General features: G+C 51.5%; 5 protein-coding genes across 5 annotated transcripts; 3 read left to right on the top strand and 2 right to left on the bottom strand.

Moving 5' to 3' along the window:
- Positions 1–1,016: 1,016 nt before the first annotated feature.
- HMPREF1120_02424 (50S ribosomal protein L35Ae) lies at positions 1,017–1,541 on the bottom strand (the record flags this gene model as incomplete). Its single annotated transcript, XM_009156466.1, has 2 exons — positions 1,017–1,215; positions 1,408–1,541. The coding sequence occupies 2 exons, from the start codon at positions 1,539–1,541 to the stop codon at positions 1,017–1,019; spliced, it is 333 nt and encodes a 110-aa protein (XP_009154714.1).
- Positions 1,542–3,436: 1,895 nt separating this feature from the next.
- On the top strand, positions 3,437–5,255 carry HMPREF1120_02423 (glucose-6-phosphate 1-dehydrogenase; the record flags this gene model as incomplete). Its single annotated transcript, XM_009156465.1, has 5 exons — positions 3,437–3,480; positions 3,580–3,673; positions 3,739–4,136; positions 4,194–5,080; positions 5,146–5,255. 5 exons carry the CDS (start codon positions 3,437–3,439, stop codon positions 5,253–5,255), a joined length of 1,533 nt encoding a protein of 510 aa, XP_009154713.1.
- Positions 5,256–8,858: 3,603 nt separating this feature from the next.
- HMPREF1120_02421 (uncharacterized protein) lies at positions 8,859–12,053 on the top strand. Its single transcript, XM_009156463.1, has 5 exons — positions 8,859–9,960; positions 10,013–10,090; positions 10,150–10,272; positions 10,322–10,378; positions 10,432–12,053. The coding sequence occupies exons 1-5, from the start codon at positions 9,750–9,752 to the stop codon at positions 11,073–11,075; spliced, it is 1,113 nt and encodes a 370-aa protein (XP_009154711.1). The 5' UTR covers positions 8,859–9,749; the 3' UTR covers positions 11,076–12,053.
- On the bottom strand, positions 11,521–12,000 carry HMPREF1120_02422 (uncharacterized protein; the record flags this gene model as incomplete). Its single annotated transcript, XM_009156464.1, has 2 exons — positions 11,521–11,815; positions 11,897–12,000. 2 exons carry the CDS (start codon positions 11,998–12,000, stop codon positions 11,521–11,523), a joined length of 399 nt encoding a protein of 132 aa, XP_009154712.1.
- Positions 12,054–12,183: 130 nt separating the features above from the next.
- Positions 12,184–16,296, top strand: HMPREF1120_02420 (adenosinetriphosphatase). The gene has a single exon (XM_009156462.1). It carries the CDS (start codon positions 12,467–12,469, stop codon positions 16,076–16,078), a length of 3,612 nt encoding a protein of 1,203 aa, XP_009154710.1. The 5' UTR covers positions 12,184–12,466; the 3' UTR covers positions 16,079–16,296.
- The last annotated feature ends 2,998 nt before the right edge of the window (positions 16,297–19,294 follow it).

The following is a 19,294-nucleotide window of genomic DNA, read 5'->3' as shown; positions in this document are numbered from 1 at the left end:
AAACGCCGGCACCCAGCAGCGGGCACAGAGTGCTCTGACACTGCTTTTCCGATCCGCTTTTCAAAATCGTAGAACAAACGGGCTACCGGGCAGATATTTTCCTAAATAACCACCACGACTGAGTCGATAATCCCGTCATTCCTCTGATCAGTTTCTTTCCAGAGTCTTACTGGACAGTGCACTTTGCAACCAAAAGTGCCATAAGGAATCCAGAAAATGCAATATACATCAGCATTAACCTATTATCTCTTTCCTTGAGCCCTACTCCTTTTGTCTTGTGCTCTACTACTTCTTGGGCCCAGCGAGGCTGCACTCTGCTTTCAGAGGTGAGATATAGAACGCAGGTTAACCAGCGGAGGATAAATGTTTCGGGTTGGGTTGGGTTGGGCCGGGCCGGCCTGGGCTTATGTTTAGAGTAGCCAGTCCGTCTTACCATCAAGACATGAAGCAAGCAAGGACAAACGTGAAGGCTAGATACCTCCTTGGTTCTAGCAGAATCGACAGAGGAGACAGGTAAAGATTCCACCTCCGTCTCCGCAAACGGAGGCAGCCCGCAGCCAGAAACTGACGAGAAGATGGTACGTTTGATCTGAAAAAGGGAGAGAAGCCAGCAAACTCTGCGTACTTGAATCAAGGTGCCAGAGAAAGAAACCCCTTCCCATCATGTTCGCTCACGGGAAGGAAAGATCAATGCACAGGGTGTCCAAGGGAAGACCAGGCTTGAAGAATTCTTTTTTGATTCATTCCCGCGCATAGAAAACAGGGCGCTCGAAGCTGAAAGCTGTCTTGTCCGTACCGTGCCATGCATGCAACAATTCCTTTCTCCGAGATTGGATTTTTCTCTTCTGTCCATATCTCGACCACATCACCATCATCGAAGCACAGCATCACCGGTATCGACCTCAATTGAGACTGCTGGCTGTCCCAGCTCCCTTTGAAACCGGGACCCCCTTTATTTGCACAGCTCAAGCGGTCGACGCCGCATCACATCCCCATTCCAAACTTCCGAAAGCAAATCATATCGAGCTGGGGTAGAGCATGACTCTGACGCTGGCGCCGAAGCTCTTGGGTGGCAGGTTGTGGTTGAATCGGGCCCGGACGATACCGCTGTTGCCGTGGGGTCGAGTGACCTTGCCCCAAATCACTCGGATCTTGCTGCCTTGTCGCTCTTTCGAGGCTCGGTAGACGAATGCGACGCGCTTGCCAAGGTAGAACCTGATTGAAAAGAAAAGTCATGTTAGCCACCCTGATTTAATTCATTCCCGTGTCTTTTACGGTTGAGTCGACAGCGATTCCTGGTCTTCTTCTTCCCTCAAAACAGGCCCCATGGTCCAAACGCGGGGGGCTCCCAAGTCCATTCCGCGGTCGTGCTGGGTAGAAGGAAGGCTGGCTGGATTAAAGACGTACTTTGCGGCGTTGGTGTCCTCGACGCCTTCAATCTTAAGGAGGGAGATGTTGGGGTTGGTGTTGCGCTTGCCACGCTGGTAGGACAAGTGCTTCCCCTTCACGTATACTGCAAAGAACAGAAAAGCGTCAGTCATCGTGTGCCCTGTCCGCATCCAACAACGAATCCAAGCTTCGCCATCTCCGAACGGCGGATGGAGGATCGGGTATGCTCACATCGGTGGTTGTTGCCGGCGACCATCTTGACGGTATTTCGTTTGGAAAAGGGCGGTGCGGCCGAGAAGAGGTTGTCGAGAAAGGAGGGTTTGTCGTTGGCGCTCGTCGTCAGAAATCCTCCAAAGGTCACGGTTGATGTCGCAGCCACGAAAATTGCAGGCGGACTACGAGTTGTGTGTGCACTAGAGCGGATTGGGACGGATGTGCCAAGATTTCGTTATTTCACGTGATCTCGGACAGAATTGCTGCATTGGGTCCAAGTTGGAGGCGCCGGACTGCCAGTGGCAGCTGCGCACTGCAATCGAGTTGGCCTGCAACTGCTGTCCAGTGTACGATACTACCTACCTAGGTAGCTTCATGATGTCTCCATTCAAGTAAACTTCAGGGAAAACGACTCCTGTACAACACAGTTCGCTTCCCATTATTGTTCGACTATACGTTATCTCTGCCTGGTCGGTCTTTGCTCTCTTCTATCATTTGTTATTGTTGAGGACCAACCGACGAGTCAAGTACCTTGCGGGCCTCCTCCCACGTGGGGTTCAAAATCGCTTGTTCCTCTACTACCGGCGCTTTTCCGTCAGACACCCGTATCCTACTGCTGCAGCACGATGCCAGTCGGCGCTCTCGAAATTGCGTGCGGTTCTCCCAACTTGAGGAATTGTTCCGGTGGTCGGCGGGAGACCGAAATAGGCTAATACGCACCAACAATAATAGTACGATCTGTTTGCATGAATAGAAAGATTCCACTTTCCCCACAATCGGTGATAGTAAAGAATCAGAGGATATAGAAGGCATAGTCTTTGGAAGACGTACAACATTGTATATTTGAGAAATGTGAGGAGACGGTACGACTTATTAGCCAATGCTGCTACCGCTGATGTTAGCAGAAAACGGTCTCGTAGCATAATCACGGCGGATTGCAGCGGATCACAAAGTGCCGGCCAGCTGACAAAGCGTTTCTTTGTCCTTTGTCCCAACGAACACTGCAGGGACCAGGAGGGTCCATTGTTCGCCAGCCGGATATTCCGCCGGCCTGGGTGCAGCTGGAGGGACCGAACGAGACGATGCCACAAGTTCGATAGCGAGCTGAGGCCTCAGACATCGGCACTGATTAGTATTATTGGAGACGATAGATTGAGCTCAGCCATGGCGATGGTGATAATAAAATAACATAACCTGATATGGTTGTTCTCGTTCGCTGGAGGAATCCGGAGCAGGGAGACAGCCACTCGAGTCCCGAAACACCACTGCAGCACAAAACACCCTCAGGCTGTGTGAGTAGTAAATCGGTTTGACGTCAGGCTTAGCACACGCCGCTTGTGGCATCATATCAAGGCACGACTTGAACTGCGACATCTGCGGTGTCATAGATATCTGGAAGGGTGAATGCCGTTGATATTTCACTCCTGTTCCTGTCACTGCTGCTACTACTGCTACGGTGTCCGCAGTAATATCACCGCGACTGCTTATTTACAACAGTAGTGCAGTGGTAATCACAGTAGTTCTTCGACTACTGCTCTCTCAAATTCCTCGCTGCCCCACCATCCACCCTTCATACCCGACGATCGATTCAAAGAAAGCCCGCCGCCGCGCTTGACTACGACCTGCCAGTTGTACCTACCTACCTAAATTCCTCCCAACGTGGACTGCCACTGCACCGCTGCTGCAGTTAAGTCATTTATTTCCGAAGCCCGCTTTGTCATTGTGCCCCCAAGCCTGCGTTCAACAACCTACATTTAATTTTCTGTCGCGCCGTGGGATCCTTTTCTAGCTCTGTTCACATTCTCTCACTGCCCGTTCACCGATATTCTCCATTATGGCCGACACTGTGGTTCGTCCTGATGACCCTGAAAATGCAGGGTGAGTTTTCCCGGGTTGTTGTCGCTGTCGCGGTGTCCCTCACCCCTCCCCCACCGCCTATGAAATGAATCTCACCAACTGACCATCATTGTGTCACAGAACCTTCGAACTGAAGGAAAATACGGTCATAGTCGTTCTTGGAGCATCCGGCGATCTCGCGAAGAAAAAGACCTTCCCTGCCCTATTTGGCCTCGTAAGTCCTGCGTTGCAGTCCCCGCGTTAAGTCGTCAGAGCGACAGCCGCTCACCAAAGCAACAGTACCGTAACAAGTTCTTGCCAAAAGATATTAAGATTGTCGGATATGCTCGAACCAAGATGGACCACAATGAATACCTCAGGAGGGTCAAATCCTACATCAAGACACCGACGAAAGAAGTGGAGGAGCAACTTGAACAGTTCTGCTCAATCTGCTCGTACGTTGCCGGCCAGTATGATCAGGACGAGCCTTTCCAGGTGCTCAACAAGCACATTCTCGAGATCGAGCACGGCCGTGAGGAAGGAAACAGAGTCTTCTACATGGCCTTGCCTCCCTCCGTCTTCATCACAGTTTCTCAACATCTCAAGCGAAACTGCTATCCCAAGAAGGGCATTGCGAGAATCATCATAGAGAAGCCTTTCGGCAAGGACCTGGCTAGTTCCCGGCAGTTGCAGAAAGCGTAAGTCTTCGCTTGACCTGAATTTGGCCTGGCCTTATTTTGCTAACTCGCACGCAGTCTTGAGCCGGACTGGAAAGAAGAGGAAATCTTCCGCATCGACCACTATCTTGGAAAGGAAATGGTCAAGAACTTGCTCATCCTCCGATTCGGCAATGAATTCCTTGGAGCTACCTGGAACCGCAATCATATCGACAATGTCCAAATCACTTTCAAGGAGCCTTTCGGAACCGAGGGACGAGGCGGTTATTTTGATGAGTTTGGTATCATCCGCGACGTGATGCAAAACCATTTGCTGCAAGTTCTCACCCTGCTGGCCATGGAGCGACCCATCTCTTTCTCGGCAGAGGATATCCGTGACGAGAAGGTCAGAGTGCTTCGAGCTATCCCGGCCATTGAACCAAAGAATGTCATCATCGGCCAATACGGCAGATCTCTAGATGGCACCAAACCAGCATACAAAGAAGACGACACAGTACCCAAAGATTCAAGATGTCCGACCTTCTGCGCCATGGCCGCTTTCGTCAAGAACGAGCGGTGGGACGGTGTGCCTTTCATTCTCAAGGCCGGCAAGGCTCTCAACGAACAAAAGACCGAGATCCGAATCCAATTCAAGGATGTCACATCCGGCATTTTCAAGAACATTCCCCGAAACGAGCTTGTCATCCGTATCCAACCGAACGAATCTGTCTACCTCAAGATGAACTCCAAATTGCCCGGTTTGTCAATGCAGACGGTGGTTACGGAGCTCGATCTCACGTACAGACGCCGCTTCTCCGACTTGAAGATTCCAGAGGCATATGAGAGTTTGATTCTGGATGCCATGAAGGGTGATCATTCCAACTTCGTCCGTGATGACGAACTGGATGCCTCGTGGAGAATCTTCACACCTCTGCTGCACTATCTCGACGAAAAACAGGAGATTGTCCCGATGGAGTACCCCTATGGTGAGTTATCCTAAAGATGGCTTTGTGTGCTTTCTTGCAATGACTAACCATTCTTCCCTGCACAGGCTCGCGAGGTCCAGCTGTTCTCGATGACTTCACCGCCTCGTACGGCTACAAGTTCAGTGATGCGGCGGGCTACCAATGGAACACCGAGAGCACGCCTAACAAGCTGTAGGCCAGTTTGCTTGGTGCCATGACTTGGCGCTACAGAACATAGGCCAGAACATAGGCTCGAGACTGTGCAGCGCATGAGCTTGGGGATGTTCTACGTTATGCCTGAATGGCGACCGGGTGCACACCAAAAGTAAATTGCTAAAACTTGCACATGAACGGTCTGGGAGTTGGACGAAATCCGACTTATGACGGCGGGCTGGCTGGCATGATTTTTGGCCCGAGACAGCGCAGTAACGTGACTCAGTTTTGCTTTATCAATGGGTAAATAGAAATACAACACTTGTGCGTGAAAACAATACTAGTAAAGGGACAGAAAAGCGAGCAATATGGTGCGTACTGTCGTTTGGACCTTCGTGCATGTTGTAGACCCGAGAAGTGGCCTACATAATGTACCTTGGCGTATGACTTCCGCTACCAGCTGTATTTGTAATCCCCGTTCTTACCAGGTATGGACCATGCAACTGGAGGGTGCTGTTCACGATGAAGCTGAACACTTTTCGATCGAGTGCTCCATCACTTTCAAGTTCAGCTCCAACTAGCACGCTTCAGGACGCCCGTCCTTCTGTGCCATTGTCTCGAGCGGATCCTGCTAATGGGGCGGGCTGAAGATCTTCACAGTCGTATGGTTGTTGAGTGGCGAATTCGAATGCTGGTAGAACAGAGGCCACCATCCCAAGGGTAGCAAGAACGCTGGCCTCGGTTCTTCGTCCGCCTATATATCTCGGTTGTCCAAAAGGCGAAACTCAACGTACCTTATTCTTTGTTGATTTGGCTTCAATGTCTCACAGTCCTTGCGCCACTTTCTCAGTTGACGACAGGAAAGGATGGGGGCATGCGTGTGGATTTGGGCCGTGAAGCTTCTTGGGGCTAGCTGCCACCACCAAGACCACATAGAGTAGTCTGCCGAGATGGCCACAGAATCGAGATCATCTTCAAGAACGTTTTCCCCGGATTCCTCCTCCCTCGACCAATAATAATGACACTTTTACCTTCTCACGGTAGTGCACGGTATGCCTCGCAGTTGAACTGCGTAGCCGGGTTTTCTCGTATTGGGGATGCTCGGTTGAGGCACACCGTCCACTATGTAGTCGATTGTTATCGGAGACGGCTCGAATGGAGTGCACGCACTGAAGATTGCCCATCTGAAGGTCACAAGGCCCAGGCACCTTACCTCAGGAAGTTAAGGACATGCAGTATCTTCCAATATTGCTCTTTTCGACAATGGACCTAATCTGAAAACTGCACCAACCTCGGAAGAAATCTGAAGAATCCTTGGAGAACAGAGTCTCGTCACAATTGATGCGCGTTCGCGCTGCATCATTGCGATGGCATCCTTACGCAGAATTTCTGGCGAAAAGAACCTCTTTGATGCAGTGTTTCTCCCCGAAGCCGAGCTGGAGTGCTGGGTTTACTGTACCTGTCTGTTCAAATCCCACAGTATAAAATTATAATGCGTTCCTGACCCAACCGAGAGAAGCTGCCAGTCCGAGATCTGCTGCAGCTCCAAGCTGTTCCGGAGATGCCGATCGCCGAAGCATGGTCGTGACCAACATATGTTCAGACGACTCCGGGGAGAGGCAGAGTACAGCGGTATCTCGTGGAGCAGGGCTGGATGAATTCATTCTTGAATAGTTTTTAAACTGCGTTGGGCGAGCGGTTCGCCGCGCGCACGCTCAATAACCTGCAATCAAGTTAGGGACGAAGCCGGCTTCCCGTGTCTGTCATATAAGACTGAGATGGTGATGAGCAGTATGGCCAGCAAAGAAGAGCACTGGCATCGGAATCCGGCACTGCCATATATGGTGTTGATGGCATGTTGGTTCAGGCTCAGGCACGTGCCAGTATAAGGCCCGAACCGGTTCGGTTATCCTCCTGGACCGATGTTTTATATTCAGATAAGAGACAGGGTCGTTTCGAGTTCTGATATACGTCGTTCCTAGGTCGATCTCCGAGGCGGCAACATTCCACTATTGTGGATGAGAAGCCAGGGGGAGAAAGTGGTTTGCAAGGGAAAAATGGACCACCAACACCCATTCACGGCTCGGCAATAAATATTCGGATTTTGTTACGATATGTCCGGCATTGGTTCAGCGTTCTAGACTGACTATTGATGAGAATCTCAGGCTTTTTCTCCGCAGAACCAAGCTTGAACAGGGCCGTTTGCAGGTACAGCAGTAGTGGTGCAGTGGAGAGTGCCAGTGTCCCGCCATCGAAAGAAGGTTAAAGTTGGACCGATCTACGGCAGAGGATGCACGAATGTCTCAGAAATCATGATGCAAAGGTGCGTAAAGTTGCGGATCAGGTTGCATGATGGCAAGCTAGCAGTATTTCAGCGTTGACTAGTATTATTAGTCCTGAGCTGAGCTCGAGGTCGAGGTGCAGTGGCATGTTTGCTGATGCAGCGCATTGCAGTGCACGTCGCGTCGGATAAAATGTTGTGTACAACTACATACAATGTTGTACCACTACTGTACATAGTGGTGGGCTGTGAGAATTCTGGGGGAACAGAAATGCGTGGAAAGGAACGGCCGGTCCTGTTTTTGACAGTGGTTTTAGGCCGCGCGTCAGCAATGCCCTAAGGATTTGCGGATTTGCGATCAATGCGAAACCAGAGACGCACAAGGGCCAAAGTGGTTGCATGATCGGATGGTAGTATGAGAGCGGGCCCATTCGTAGGGCCATCTCCTAGGCCATGTAACTTTGACGTAGACGATCGGGTCTGAGCGCTGTCGGGTTCAACTTCAGTGTCACACCGTCGCACTACGATGTTAGGTGTGTTTTATGGCTGGTTGTGACCGGCAGCCATGTACATTCAAGTTGTGCTGTATAAGGTACCTACCTACCTAGGTAGGTAGTGTTGGAAATCAGCGGTCGCTTGGCTGGCGACGCTATTGCTAGCATTCAGGCCAGGAACGTGGTCAGGAAAAAGCCTCCGCGCGCGCGAAGGCTGTGACATCCGGATGTTGCAGACCAACAGAGGGCGGTTGCACGTACTAGTAGCTTGGGGGCGGGCTGCGAGTAGTATCCGTTGGCGATTGCTCGATGTGATCGTAGGGCATGGTGGCTGGTGCTTGCACCGGGGAACTCTTCACAGCCTATCGTCGACCACATGCAGGCGGTTGTCGACCAGGCATCAACGTTTAAAACCCCAACTACAAGCTGAAGCTGGACGAAATGGAGCAAAAGGAAAAGTTAGAATGATACAGTAGTACTACACTTGTATGTACACTGCAGTACCTAGCAATTCAAGCCCGCAGCACGAGTAGTAGTGTCGGAGGAGCAGAGCATGAGCAGGAGAAAGTTGGCAGTTTGGCAGCGGGCGCAGGCGGGAGCTGCGCGTCTTTTCGAGACTGCGCGCAGTCCTGCATAAAATCCCGTCGTCCGCACCTAGCGATCGGTAGACCCAAGTTTAAGGTGGATTAAGGTGGATTAAGACGGTTCAAGGTGTGGTTGGGTGGATACAAAACAGGGTTTGAGGTTTGCCAGGGCCAGGCCCAAGTTGGTTTGGCGGTCGGCACATTCTTTGACGTTGGGACCGACGCGGCCAAAGTGGTGCTGCCAACGCAAGCATAACTTTTTAGGCCGGCACAGGCCTGCGTTTTAGCAGCAGATGTGCTCTCTGGCGGCGATAGCAGCGTCACGGTGCGGATGTCGCAGGCGCAGGCGCTGGCGCAGGCGCAGTCCTCCAACTGCATCATCACTGGCACCGCCCAGTACCACGTCCTGTTTTCTTGCTTCGCGCCGTAGCATATGCCACCTACTACTGGGTCTTGCACATCGGATAACTGGAGACTCAGCTCGCCGATTCATCATTGCTTGGGCCTGATATCCACACGGCCAGGTACACGGCCTCGCGGATACGATTGATTCTATTCTTTCTGTTGCGCATTGATCATTATTGATCTATCCTCGGACCACGTTTTCTCAACTTCTCATTATTTCTTCCGTCCGCCGCTTCTCACACTCGCTGCCTGCGCTCTGTACCATCGAGTCACCACGCTTCACACACTCTCTCCCTCGCTCTCGTTGAAGACAAGCCCGTCGATATTGCCAGCGCACCCTGCAAGATAACACTCTTGCAGTTGATACTGCGCCATATCACTCCAGGCCTGCATCTCGATTGGGGCTCCATCCTGAAACAGATCCTCGCGGGTGTCAATATCCCTGTCACTTCCCCCGCCACCCGAGCGACCATACCAAGTCCACCCTGCTATCCACGGCCTCCGGACAGCTCAAACACCCAGGTGGAAGCCTCAGCATAACACAATCCTTTCCCTCCCTCAACTCACTACTGCCTCCCCGGTCCGATTATTTTCTCATCTTCTCTTTTCGCTTTGGAAAACGTCCGCCGTCGCGTCGTTCTTGAACAAGGTCACCACCAAACGCCGATATTCGTGGAAATCACCAATATCTTGTCCTTGGTTACTGGTAGCGTTGTCCAACCCGCAGCCAGACTATCGCTATCGCAATCTCCACCAACGTTATCGCTGGCGCCATGGCAACAGCAGCCTCTCCTCCATCCTCTCCACAAGAGGTACATCATGATCACCGCCCCCGGGCTCATACAGTCATGAGCTTCCACTCGGGACGGTCTCATCGAAGTAGTCTGTCGGCCAACAGACTCGAATTGACAGAGTCTGCGAAAGATAAAAAGAGGTTACACACAAAGGCAGATCCTTCGAAGGCATTGAACGAGGCTACCCCAGGTCAGTGCCCTTGACTTTGAGGTTGTCTATATGTCACTGACCCCCTTTCTAGCCGAGCAAGCGCTAGAAGAGTCAACCGTCGATGATTTGCGCAAGATGGTGCATAAGGACAGTGAAGGAAACATCATCAGTAAGTTTCAAGCCGTACTCTATTTCAGCGTGCGCAAGTGCACTGACCCCAATCAATAGCCGAGCCTGACAGATCCAACCCTACGCGACATCGTTTTGAGAGGCCTCTCGATACCATCCGTGCGTTCGAGGCGGCCGCCGAAGGGACGACCACACGTCGGGCCTCCTTTCAGAGCCGACCAGGTAAGTTCAAACATCCTTTTGTGAAGCGTACAATACTGACACTTCCTAGCATCCCAAGTCGGTTGGAATGCAGGCGATGCAAGTCGTCGCGCAAGCTACTATTCTAGTAAGCACTGGCTCTCAACCCAATGCCACGCGCCATCATTTAACCTGTTACAGATTCCGGGTACTCCCCTCAGCGACCACGCCCAACTCCAGGCTCCGGGTACTATCGCAATTCCTCCTACGGTTTTAATGGGCCTCAAGGCTCCCTAGAAGAAGCTCCGGGAGCGGCACAAATGCAAGCCCGAAATGGCCGACCACCATCAAATGCGTACGGACCCCCGAACGGCTACCACAACGGACAACCGAATGGATATCCCAACGGTGACAGCCCCATATCCGCGCACTCTTACCAGCAATCATACGAGACCATGACCTCGGGGTCCGACGATTATTCGAAGTCGACCAATCCCAGCTCGCAGAACAGTTCTTTCGATCAACTACACCAGCTTCGCAAGCCTGAGGAGTACCCCTCGGACAATCCCTACGCCAATGAACTTCGACTCGGTCAACTGTCCGGCAACAAACAATTCTCCCCTTATGAAATGAACAATGGGTACATTGGACAGGGGGCGCCCTCGCAAGGTGCAATGCAGCGTCAAGAGTACCTCCCTAACAACCCTCGCCAACCGATCAAACTCAACGGCTCTTCGTCCGACCCTCCTTTCAACAGCAACAATGCCAAAGGGTCGTCTAACGCATCAACGACTCCCAAGAAAAAGAGCTGGATCAAACGCCGATTTAGCCGTCAGGAAGACTGATGGAGCAAAGTCAAAAGCTGATCAGTATGACTGGCATTTTCCCGGCATATTTTGTAGGGGCGGTGACAGGCTTTGAGAAAACTCATGGGTGCATGGGCCGTAAGCCCATATATTTGAACCGGAAGCTCTCAAGAGGCGAGCGCTTTCTCACCATAATGTTTGATGTAATATTGACGAACACTGAGCCGGGCTTGGTTGATGTGGCCATGACTATGCCGGCCCTGAGGTTGTGATCTTCAGCTGCGAGATCTGAAAGCGGCCTCGAGGCCAATAGTTACCCGTGGGAGGGCATGCGGGTTTTCGCTATATTGTGCAGGTCACGCCCATTTTATAGCCAAAAACCACTGGAGCCATGTCAATCAAACTATTTTCAACTGAGTCCGCTTGAAGCATTTCGGCAGAGTGCCTAGGCGTCGTTTTTCTCTTTTGAGTGGGCGTTACATCATTACTGGGTTTTCTTTCCCTTCTTTCCGGCCTCTATTTTATCGGTCTGGTCCTCTTTCATTGCAACAATAATGTATGCAACCAGGACGACGTTAGCCATGATTGCGGCAAATGCGCCAGCATATGTGGCATTGCCTAACGAGTTGGATGTATCAGGATGCAAGTATCGCACAGCAGGCGCAGATGGACAAGATATTTCCTTACCGCCGAAGACAAGATTGACCGATAGAAAATATGACCCGATTGGGAAAAATATCATAGCCATCGTGAAGCCGAGAAGTTTGTAGATCACAGAACTGAGTCCAATTAGATCCCCGGCATAGACTCTTCGCTTCTTTGCTTGTAAAAGTAAAGATGAAGATGAAGATGCCACTTACGCTGGCACGGCTGGGGAAGTATCTGAGACTTGTGTCGAAGTTGATGGACCGCCTTGCGCCTCGGATATGGCCTTCTGCGCGGCGACATTGCGGCGTGTTGCCATTGTGATAGCAATGGGATAATACTTCAAAAACGTCGGAATCGTTGGCGACTGAGTAACAGGAATGTGCTTTCGGGTTGTCAGGGAAGATGAGCCTCGTTCGAACCCCGAGTTAGTACAACTCATTGGCAGGCTATTCGACATTGTACTGCGAATCTGATAATGGACCTTGGCATGACGCGCTACGCGTGAACGCGGAGGGGAATAATTAGACGAATGCCATTGTTTGAATTTTGAAAAAGATGCACTCCGGGCGCTCGATCCATTCCCACACGGCCGCCACCCCTGCCACTGTCAGTCGTGGTATTTGACCCTCACCTTGACCTTGGATGTGTCTCGCTGGCGAGCACTCGAGGAGGCAAGCATTTTGGACTCCAAAGCACGGTTCTACAGCCCTCAACATGTCTTCCCATTAACTCTCTACTTGTCATACATCTTGTAGACCTTACTCCCACTCACTTGTCCCGCGATGGCCCCCCACGATCAACTGTCGTCGGACGATGACCTGTTCAAGTCCGACTCCAGACGTCCTCACGAGACAGTCGAAACCCTTCCCCTTCAGCGACCCCCTACGAGCGATTCCGATAGCATTGACGACGAGACGTTGAATGCCCTGCCACAACCTAAGGCCAATACAAATCGAGAAACGCAGCCTACTCAACTGATAGACCGGCAACCTCAACCTATATCCTCTTCACCAGTGCGCGGTAATGCGGGAGTCGTCCAGGTCGCAGCCTCCTCGCCTATTGCAGCCCCAACCGCAAGCCGCAAGCCTGGTGGCATCCTGGCGAGTGCGATGGCTCCCGCTGGGACCACCTTCAGAAAACCCTATGTTGCTCCGCAGCCACCTCGCACAATCCTCACCATTGATAGCGACGACGAGGGTCCGAGATATCGAGCCGGCTCATCCGACAGCGACGGAACGAGTCTGAGATCGAATGACATCAAACCGTCCGTGTTCGTGCGAAAGAGCCAGGCTACAGAAAAGATCCCCGAGTCTCCACAAGCACAGAATAATGGCCGTAGCCGGTTTATGGAGATTGCTGCAAAATCGATGTTTCGAGCCTCCCCGGACACGTACTTGTCATCCAGCTCGACTACAAGCAAACGCTCCGCCGATGTCAGTGCCAATGCTTATGGTAACGTGTCAAAGAAACCACGACAAAACGGACCGTCTCGTGCGCTCCCGGTGTCGCCGCCGAAAAAGCAGCCAGAGATGGAGCTGGATGATATCAGTGACTACAACCTAAGGCAGAAAGTCAAACGCATGATGTCCATGGTGAGGTCGGTATCGGTCAAGGAGTGCTCCGAGGCTCTTATGTCGCGACGGGGAAATTTCGATGATGCTGTTGCCGACGTCCTCCAGTTGAGTGAGCAACGGCATGAGAAGAACTTGAAGAATCCGGTTGATTTGACAGGCTCAGAAGATGAGCTGTTGCCCACTCCTGTTGTGAAAAGGCCTGTTGCCAAACCTGTGGTGAATGTGGCCCGCCAACAAGCCAGGGCACCCCAAAAGTCGATTGCAGAGAAGTGGAGCTCGACCCAGAACGCCAGGAAGCCTTCCAAGGCGATCGATGTCTTTGATACTCCTCCACCACAAAAGAAACGAACATTGGTGCGTGGCCGGAAACGCTCCCCTTCTGTAGGTCAAGGAGAAGCTGTTTCTAAGCCCGTTGTCAAACCTATACAAATTGTCGAGTCGGAAGAGTCGGATGCGGCGGAGTCAGAACACAGTCTTGAAGAAAAGGGCCATACCTCATTCCAGTCCCGGGTGCTTGAATTTTTCAATACATGCTCAGCGGCTGATTTGGCCGATATTGCATCCACCACACCCGATATCGCTAAGCATTTCATCGCTCAGAGACCGTTCAAAAACCTCGACCAGGTTTCGAAGGTCCAGACGCCAAATCTGAAGCCTTCCAAGGTGAAGCGGAAAGCCGCACCATTGGGAGAGAAGATTTTGGAGAAGGTTGAGACGATGTTGGAAAGTTACGAAGCTGTGGATTACCTTGTCAAGCAGTGTGAGGGTCTAGCAAAGCCCCTGGCAGATGAAATGAAGAGTTGGGGCGTCAATGTTTATGGGTCTCAAGACGGAGAGCTCGGTATTGTCTCGCTACCAGGCACGCAACGCTCAAGCCACGACTCTGGGATTGGGACTCCCATAAGTGATGAGGATCGGGATCCTGTCAAAAAACCGTCGAAGAAGACTTTGATCGGGCAGCCGTCAATCATGTCCGAGGATATCCGGATGAAGGACTACCAAGTCGTGGGAGTGAACTGGCTGAATCTTTTGTACCAAAAAAATCTCAGCTGCATCCTGGCAGACGACATGGGGCTGGGAAAGACTTGCCAGGTTATTGCATTTTTGGCCCATCTGTTTGAGCAAGGCCGGCACGGGCCGCATCTTATTGTTGTTCCTGCGGCGACTCTGGAAAACTGGCTGAAGGAATTCCAGCGCTTCTGTCCGACCTTGAATGTCGAACCATACTATGACAACAATCCGACGGAGCGGGTGGCGCTTAGGGAGAACCTCGAGGCGGCGCGAGACGAGGTCAATGTTATCGTCACGACGTACACCCTGGCTAAAGGGAAAGACGACTTCCCTTGGCTGAAAAGCTTTGGGTTCGATTGCACCGTGTACGACGAGGGGCACTATCTGAAGAATGCTGAGTCTCAAGTGGCCAGTAAACTTGTGAGAATACAGTCGAACTTTCGATTGTTACTTACGGGGACGCCATTACAAAACAATCTCAAAGAATTGATCAGCTTGCTGGGCTTTCTCATGCCATCCATGTTCAAGGCCAAGGCGACTGAGCTGAGCTACATATTCAAGCATAATGTCAAAGCGATGGACAACAACCATGAGGCGCTACTCTCCAGCGAGAGAATCAAACGCGCCCGAAGTATGTTGACCCCTTTTATCCTGCGGCGCAAGAAGGACCAGGTCCTGAAAGATCTTCCCAAGAAGGAACGTCGCGTCGAGTACTGCGACATGACTCCTGAACAATCAGAGTTGTACCAAGCGTGCCTCGACAAAGCTTACAGCATTCGTGAACGAAGGGAGAAAGGAGAAAATGTGGCCAACGAGTCGGCAAATATCCTGATGAAGTTGAGACAAGCGGCGATCCACCCATTGCTCTTCCGCCGAGTGTATCCTGATGAGATCTTGCCCCGGATTGCGAAACAGTGCCTGAAGGTTGACATGTGGCGCGAGTCCAATCCGGACCTCATTGTCACCGAGTTAGAGGCCTACTCGGACATGGAGATTCACACGTTGTGCGATCAGCACCCGGAACTGAGGAGATTTGCGCTCAACGACCACGAATGGTTGGCTAGTGGGAAGGTACAGAAGATGCTCGAGTTACTGCGAAAGTTCATGTCAGAGGGTCACAGGACTCTGATCTTCAGTCAATTCGTCATGGTCCTTGATATTCTTGAACTGGTGTTTGAGCGAGAGGCCATTGACTATTTCCGGCTCGACGGCAGCACCAAGGTTTCTGAAAGGCAAGATTTGATCGACGAATTCTCTGCCGACGACAATCATACTCCGGTGTTCATGCTCAGTACCAAGGCGGGCGGCGCGGGCATCAATCTTGCAAAGGCGAACAAAGTGATTGTCTTTGATAGTGGCTTCAACCCTCAGGACGACATCCAGGCCGAGAACAGAGCCCATCGGATAGGTCAGGTCAAAGACGTCGAGGTCGTCCGGCTGGTCACCCGAGGCACGGTTGAAGAACAGATCTATGCCATGGGCCTGACTAAATTGAAGCTGGACGAACAGGTTGCTGGTGAGGGAGCAGAGGAGCCGCCCAAGAAAGAAGGTGAAGAGAGTGACAAAGAGATTGAAGGTCGGATGATTGTGGAAGACATGTTCTTCAAGAAACTCGACCAAGAACCGATTGAAAAAATCAAGGCCGAAGTTGCCAGTCCAGTCAAGGCGAGGTCTACTGCACCGTCATCTGAACAGGGAATTACTGCTGCGGCTGCGGTCGGTGAAGAACCAAACGTGACTGGTAGTAGCCAGAGAAAGTCACGGCAGACGAAGGGGAGCGTCGACTTACCTCGTCGGAAACGCACTTGAAGGCTGAACGGGTTACGAGTGCATGGATTCGGATGACTGACTATCCCATGAGTATCATAGGGTTTGGTTGGAAAATGGACGGACTGTAACTCCTGGTGAGCATCCATGGTACAATTGTGCATCTTTCGGGAATCAGAAATCACTACTATGATACAGTGGATAAAAACCCCATCACCTTGCGGTGTATTCGAAATGCCAAAAGCGTTCCTGAAACTCCATTTTTTCACACCCTGACCAATTCCATTTCGTGCTCTCTCGTTCCATCGTCACCCGTCGTCTCTACAGTAAGTACTGCTGAAAGCCTGGACCTTCCGCGTTCTCTCATCACCAAGGCCCCTGAATCAGTCATACCTCCATCCGAGCCGTGGATGTGGTGACTTTGCCCAAGGTATGGAGTGAGGACCATTCAATATATGTGAGTCAGATCTCCGGTCTCCAGTGCAGGTTGTCGATCTATAAAAGGCCTCTCCCCTCTCCTCATTTTCCTCTCTCTTTTTCCATTCTGCTCTCCTTGTGCTCTTCATTCCGGGGAAATCGTCATGTGAGACCATCGCATGCTATTGCTATCTATCCCCTTGCCGGGTGGGCATGCCATACCAGACCTAGGTTCTACATGGACGGAAAGCACAGGTGCCTTCCATCCGAAGACATCATCACTGCATGTGAGACCATCGCATGCTGTTGCTATCTCCCTGTCGGGTGGGCACTGGAATGCCATACCGAACCCAGGAGGCTCGAAGAGGTATTTCTGTTGCTGTGGGATATGAATAGAGCGCGCCCGCCGGAGCTTTACCGGGATATCCCCAATGCCTGGCGCCAGTTCGGCCTTTGTTTACATTCACATGCGTCACTCCTCCTCTCTCCTCTCTCTTCCTTTGAGTAGCGGGTGGTGGCAATGATGACACCATTCTGCCAATGATCCTCGAAGCACTTCGGACCCTGGTCGGACTCCTTGAGCAGCAAATCTCTTGAAGCGATCAGCTATGCCTACTCCTCTTGCTACTTGTATGTGCAGGGTCGTATCGACCACAGCGGACTTGGTGCCAACGATGCGTCAGAGCGATCGGAAATCAGGCCAACCTCAGTGCTTGCCGCGTTCCTGCGGGAAGTTCCAAGTGCATGAGATGCAAGACCGGAGATGCGCCTTGTCTTCGGGTAAGCATCGACGGGTAGCTATTATGCAGCTCAGCTGTCCAGCAATGATCTCAACTCTACCCTGAACCCAGACAATTTGAACGTGAGTCAATTTTTCTTTCTCGTCTCCTTGCAGTGGGCTGGTGAAAAGCTTGTGTTTCGCTCGAGCTAACTCTCTCTTCTCTAGAAACTTACATGGGTCTGCGATTTCGCGGATCAGGATCAGCAGCAACGGGCTGTACTCGATTCCTTACAGGGGAAGCGCGACCGAAACAACACCAATGTGAACTGCTTCTGCGACATGCTGGAGCAAGCTTACCCAAACGCCACATGGGGGAGATGGACCCTGGGGCACGGCCCGTGTCTTTAAGTATACATCTTGCTTCCATTGTTCTTGATTCTCTCCACGGCCGAAGCCAGCTAAACAACGATTACTATCGTCTTGTCCATGCAAATGAATCGGAAGTATACGCTTCAGATAATGAAGGAGACATCTACCTCCAGTTACGCGATATGTGGCCAAAGTGGGCGGCAGCCGAACATGAGAAGTTGAACCACGACATGTTTCCCAAGATCGAGGACTCGCGACAGCCGCCTTCTTCCGGGACCTCTCTTATTCTGTCAACCAGGCGGTTCCCCCAGACCTTTGGTAGACAACGCTGCCAAAAAAACGAACGCAGGCTTCCGACAGCAGCTTGAAGTGGCAAAGGTCAGGTTGGAAAATTTTCGACCACGTGTTCACAAAAGCACTGGATCTTTGCTGAAGTTCGAGCCGCGCATAGAGTCCGACATCGTGGCCGACTTGTTTGAAAAAGTGAAGAGAGTACTCTTCACAAATCCCGAATGGCTGCCGGCCCTCCGCGATGTAGGCCTCCGAGCCGAGGACTCCATCCGAACCACCCTTGCAGATTGCAAGGCTGTACAATATAGCTTGGAGGCAGGGGTGTTATATATACATCACATACACACATACCAGTCTACGGTTTCTTTCGCATGTCATGTCGAGGAAGACGGCTTCCTCCATGACGGCGTGGTTATTCTGACAGTGGGACCAATCCGACGTATTCTTTTGGACTTTGAGGAAGACAATTTTTCTCCATCACTATTTCCAAGATCAGACCGAACCCAGAATCATGCAGCAAGACAACAGGGGGTTTGGACACCTTTGGTTCCTCCGGCGCATGTTTCTTGTCCCGGACCTTACAGTATCCGAGGCAGAAAAGAATTACTGGCCGACTGGACTTGAAACAGGCGCTCTGACATGGGCCCTCCAAAAGCTGCCACAATACACCGATCATGGAGAAATCACTCACAGTGGTGTGCGATCATCAGGCAATGGTGCAATCATTCAAGATGAGACCGCATCCCTGAGAGGAATGAGACTGCCGCAGATTTCTTCTTCCTGTAAGGAGCCCAAGCAGTTGGCACGGCAAACCTTATGCCCGATTTGCTGCAACGATACCGAGAGAGCGCAGAAGTGAACCATTTTCTAGCCCACGGGTCAGCATCCGGTTTCAACCACAAACGAGATTGTTATCCTTCGGAGATGAGAATGCTACCGATATGTATTTATTTATTGAGGCACCTTCCTCTGAACAAAAAGGACCTCTACCCATACCAACGCAGACGCAGATACCATGACCAGGCAGCGCCTCCTAAACGCGTCCATTTCATGGACCTGGAACTCCGCAAATCAACCCTGATCTTCTGACTGGAATCTCCATTCGGCTTGTGACAGTCTATCTTCCTTTAGGATGGGACAGCGGTTGGAGATGAAATTTAGTGGAGGTTGCTTCGAGAGCCACACCAGAAGATCATTTCGCTCCTAAGCAGAGACCGAGTCCTCACAGATAAGGAGATTTTGACATCTTTCACACCGCTTGAAGTCAAGGCCGATGTCGAAAGCAGCGATAAGGCCGTCCATCTTTATGGGATCAGCAGCTTTGCGGAATTCTATATCAACTGTGTACGGCCTCCAGCAGGATCGGACTGAGGTACTGTATGTCAGCTTCTACTCGGCAATAACATCGTCGGAGCCCCAAAGGGGGACGTCTAGCGTTCTGTCCCAGAGTACAATCTGGA

Source organism: Exophiala dermatitidis (assembly GCF_000230625.1).
Source record: "Exophiala dermatitidis NIH/UT8656 unplaced genomic scaffold supercont1.2, whole genome shotgun sequence".
Classification (NCBI taxonomy): Eukaryota; Fungi; Ascomycota; class Eurotiomycetes; order Chaetothyriales; family Herpotrichiellaceae; genus Exophiala; species Exophiala dermatitidis.
Note: the sequence above shows the minus strand (reverse complement) of the source record. Positions and strands in the feature narration are given on the sequence as shown.

Bases quoted from the DNA above. Each gene is read 5' to 3' on its own strand.
- HMPREF1120_02421 (XM_009156463.1), top strand. From the start codon at position 9,750: ATGGCAACAGCAGCCTCTCCTCCATCCTCTCCACAAGAGGTACATCAT. The intron at 9,961-10,012 runs GTCAGTGCCCTT...CCCCCTTTCTAG, and splicing joins ATTGAACGAGGCTACCCCAG to CCGAGCAAGCGCTAGAAGAG. The intron at 10,273-10,321 runs GTAAGTTCAAAC...GACACTTCCTAG, and splicing joins CTCCTTTCAGAGCCGACCAG to CATCCCAAGTCGGTTGGAAT.
- HMPREF1120_02420 (XM_009156462.1), top strand. From the start codon at position 12,467: ATGGCCCCCCACGATCAACTGTCGTCGGACGATGACCTGTTCAAGTCC.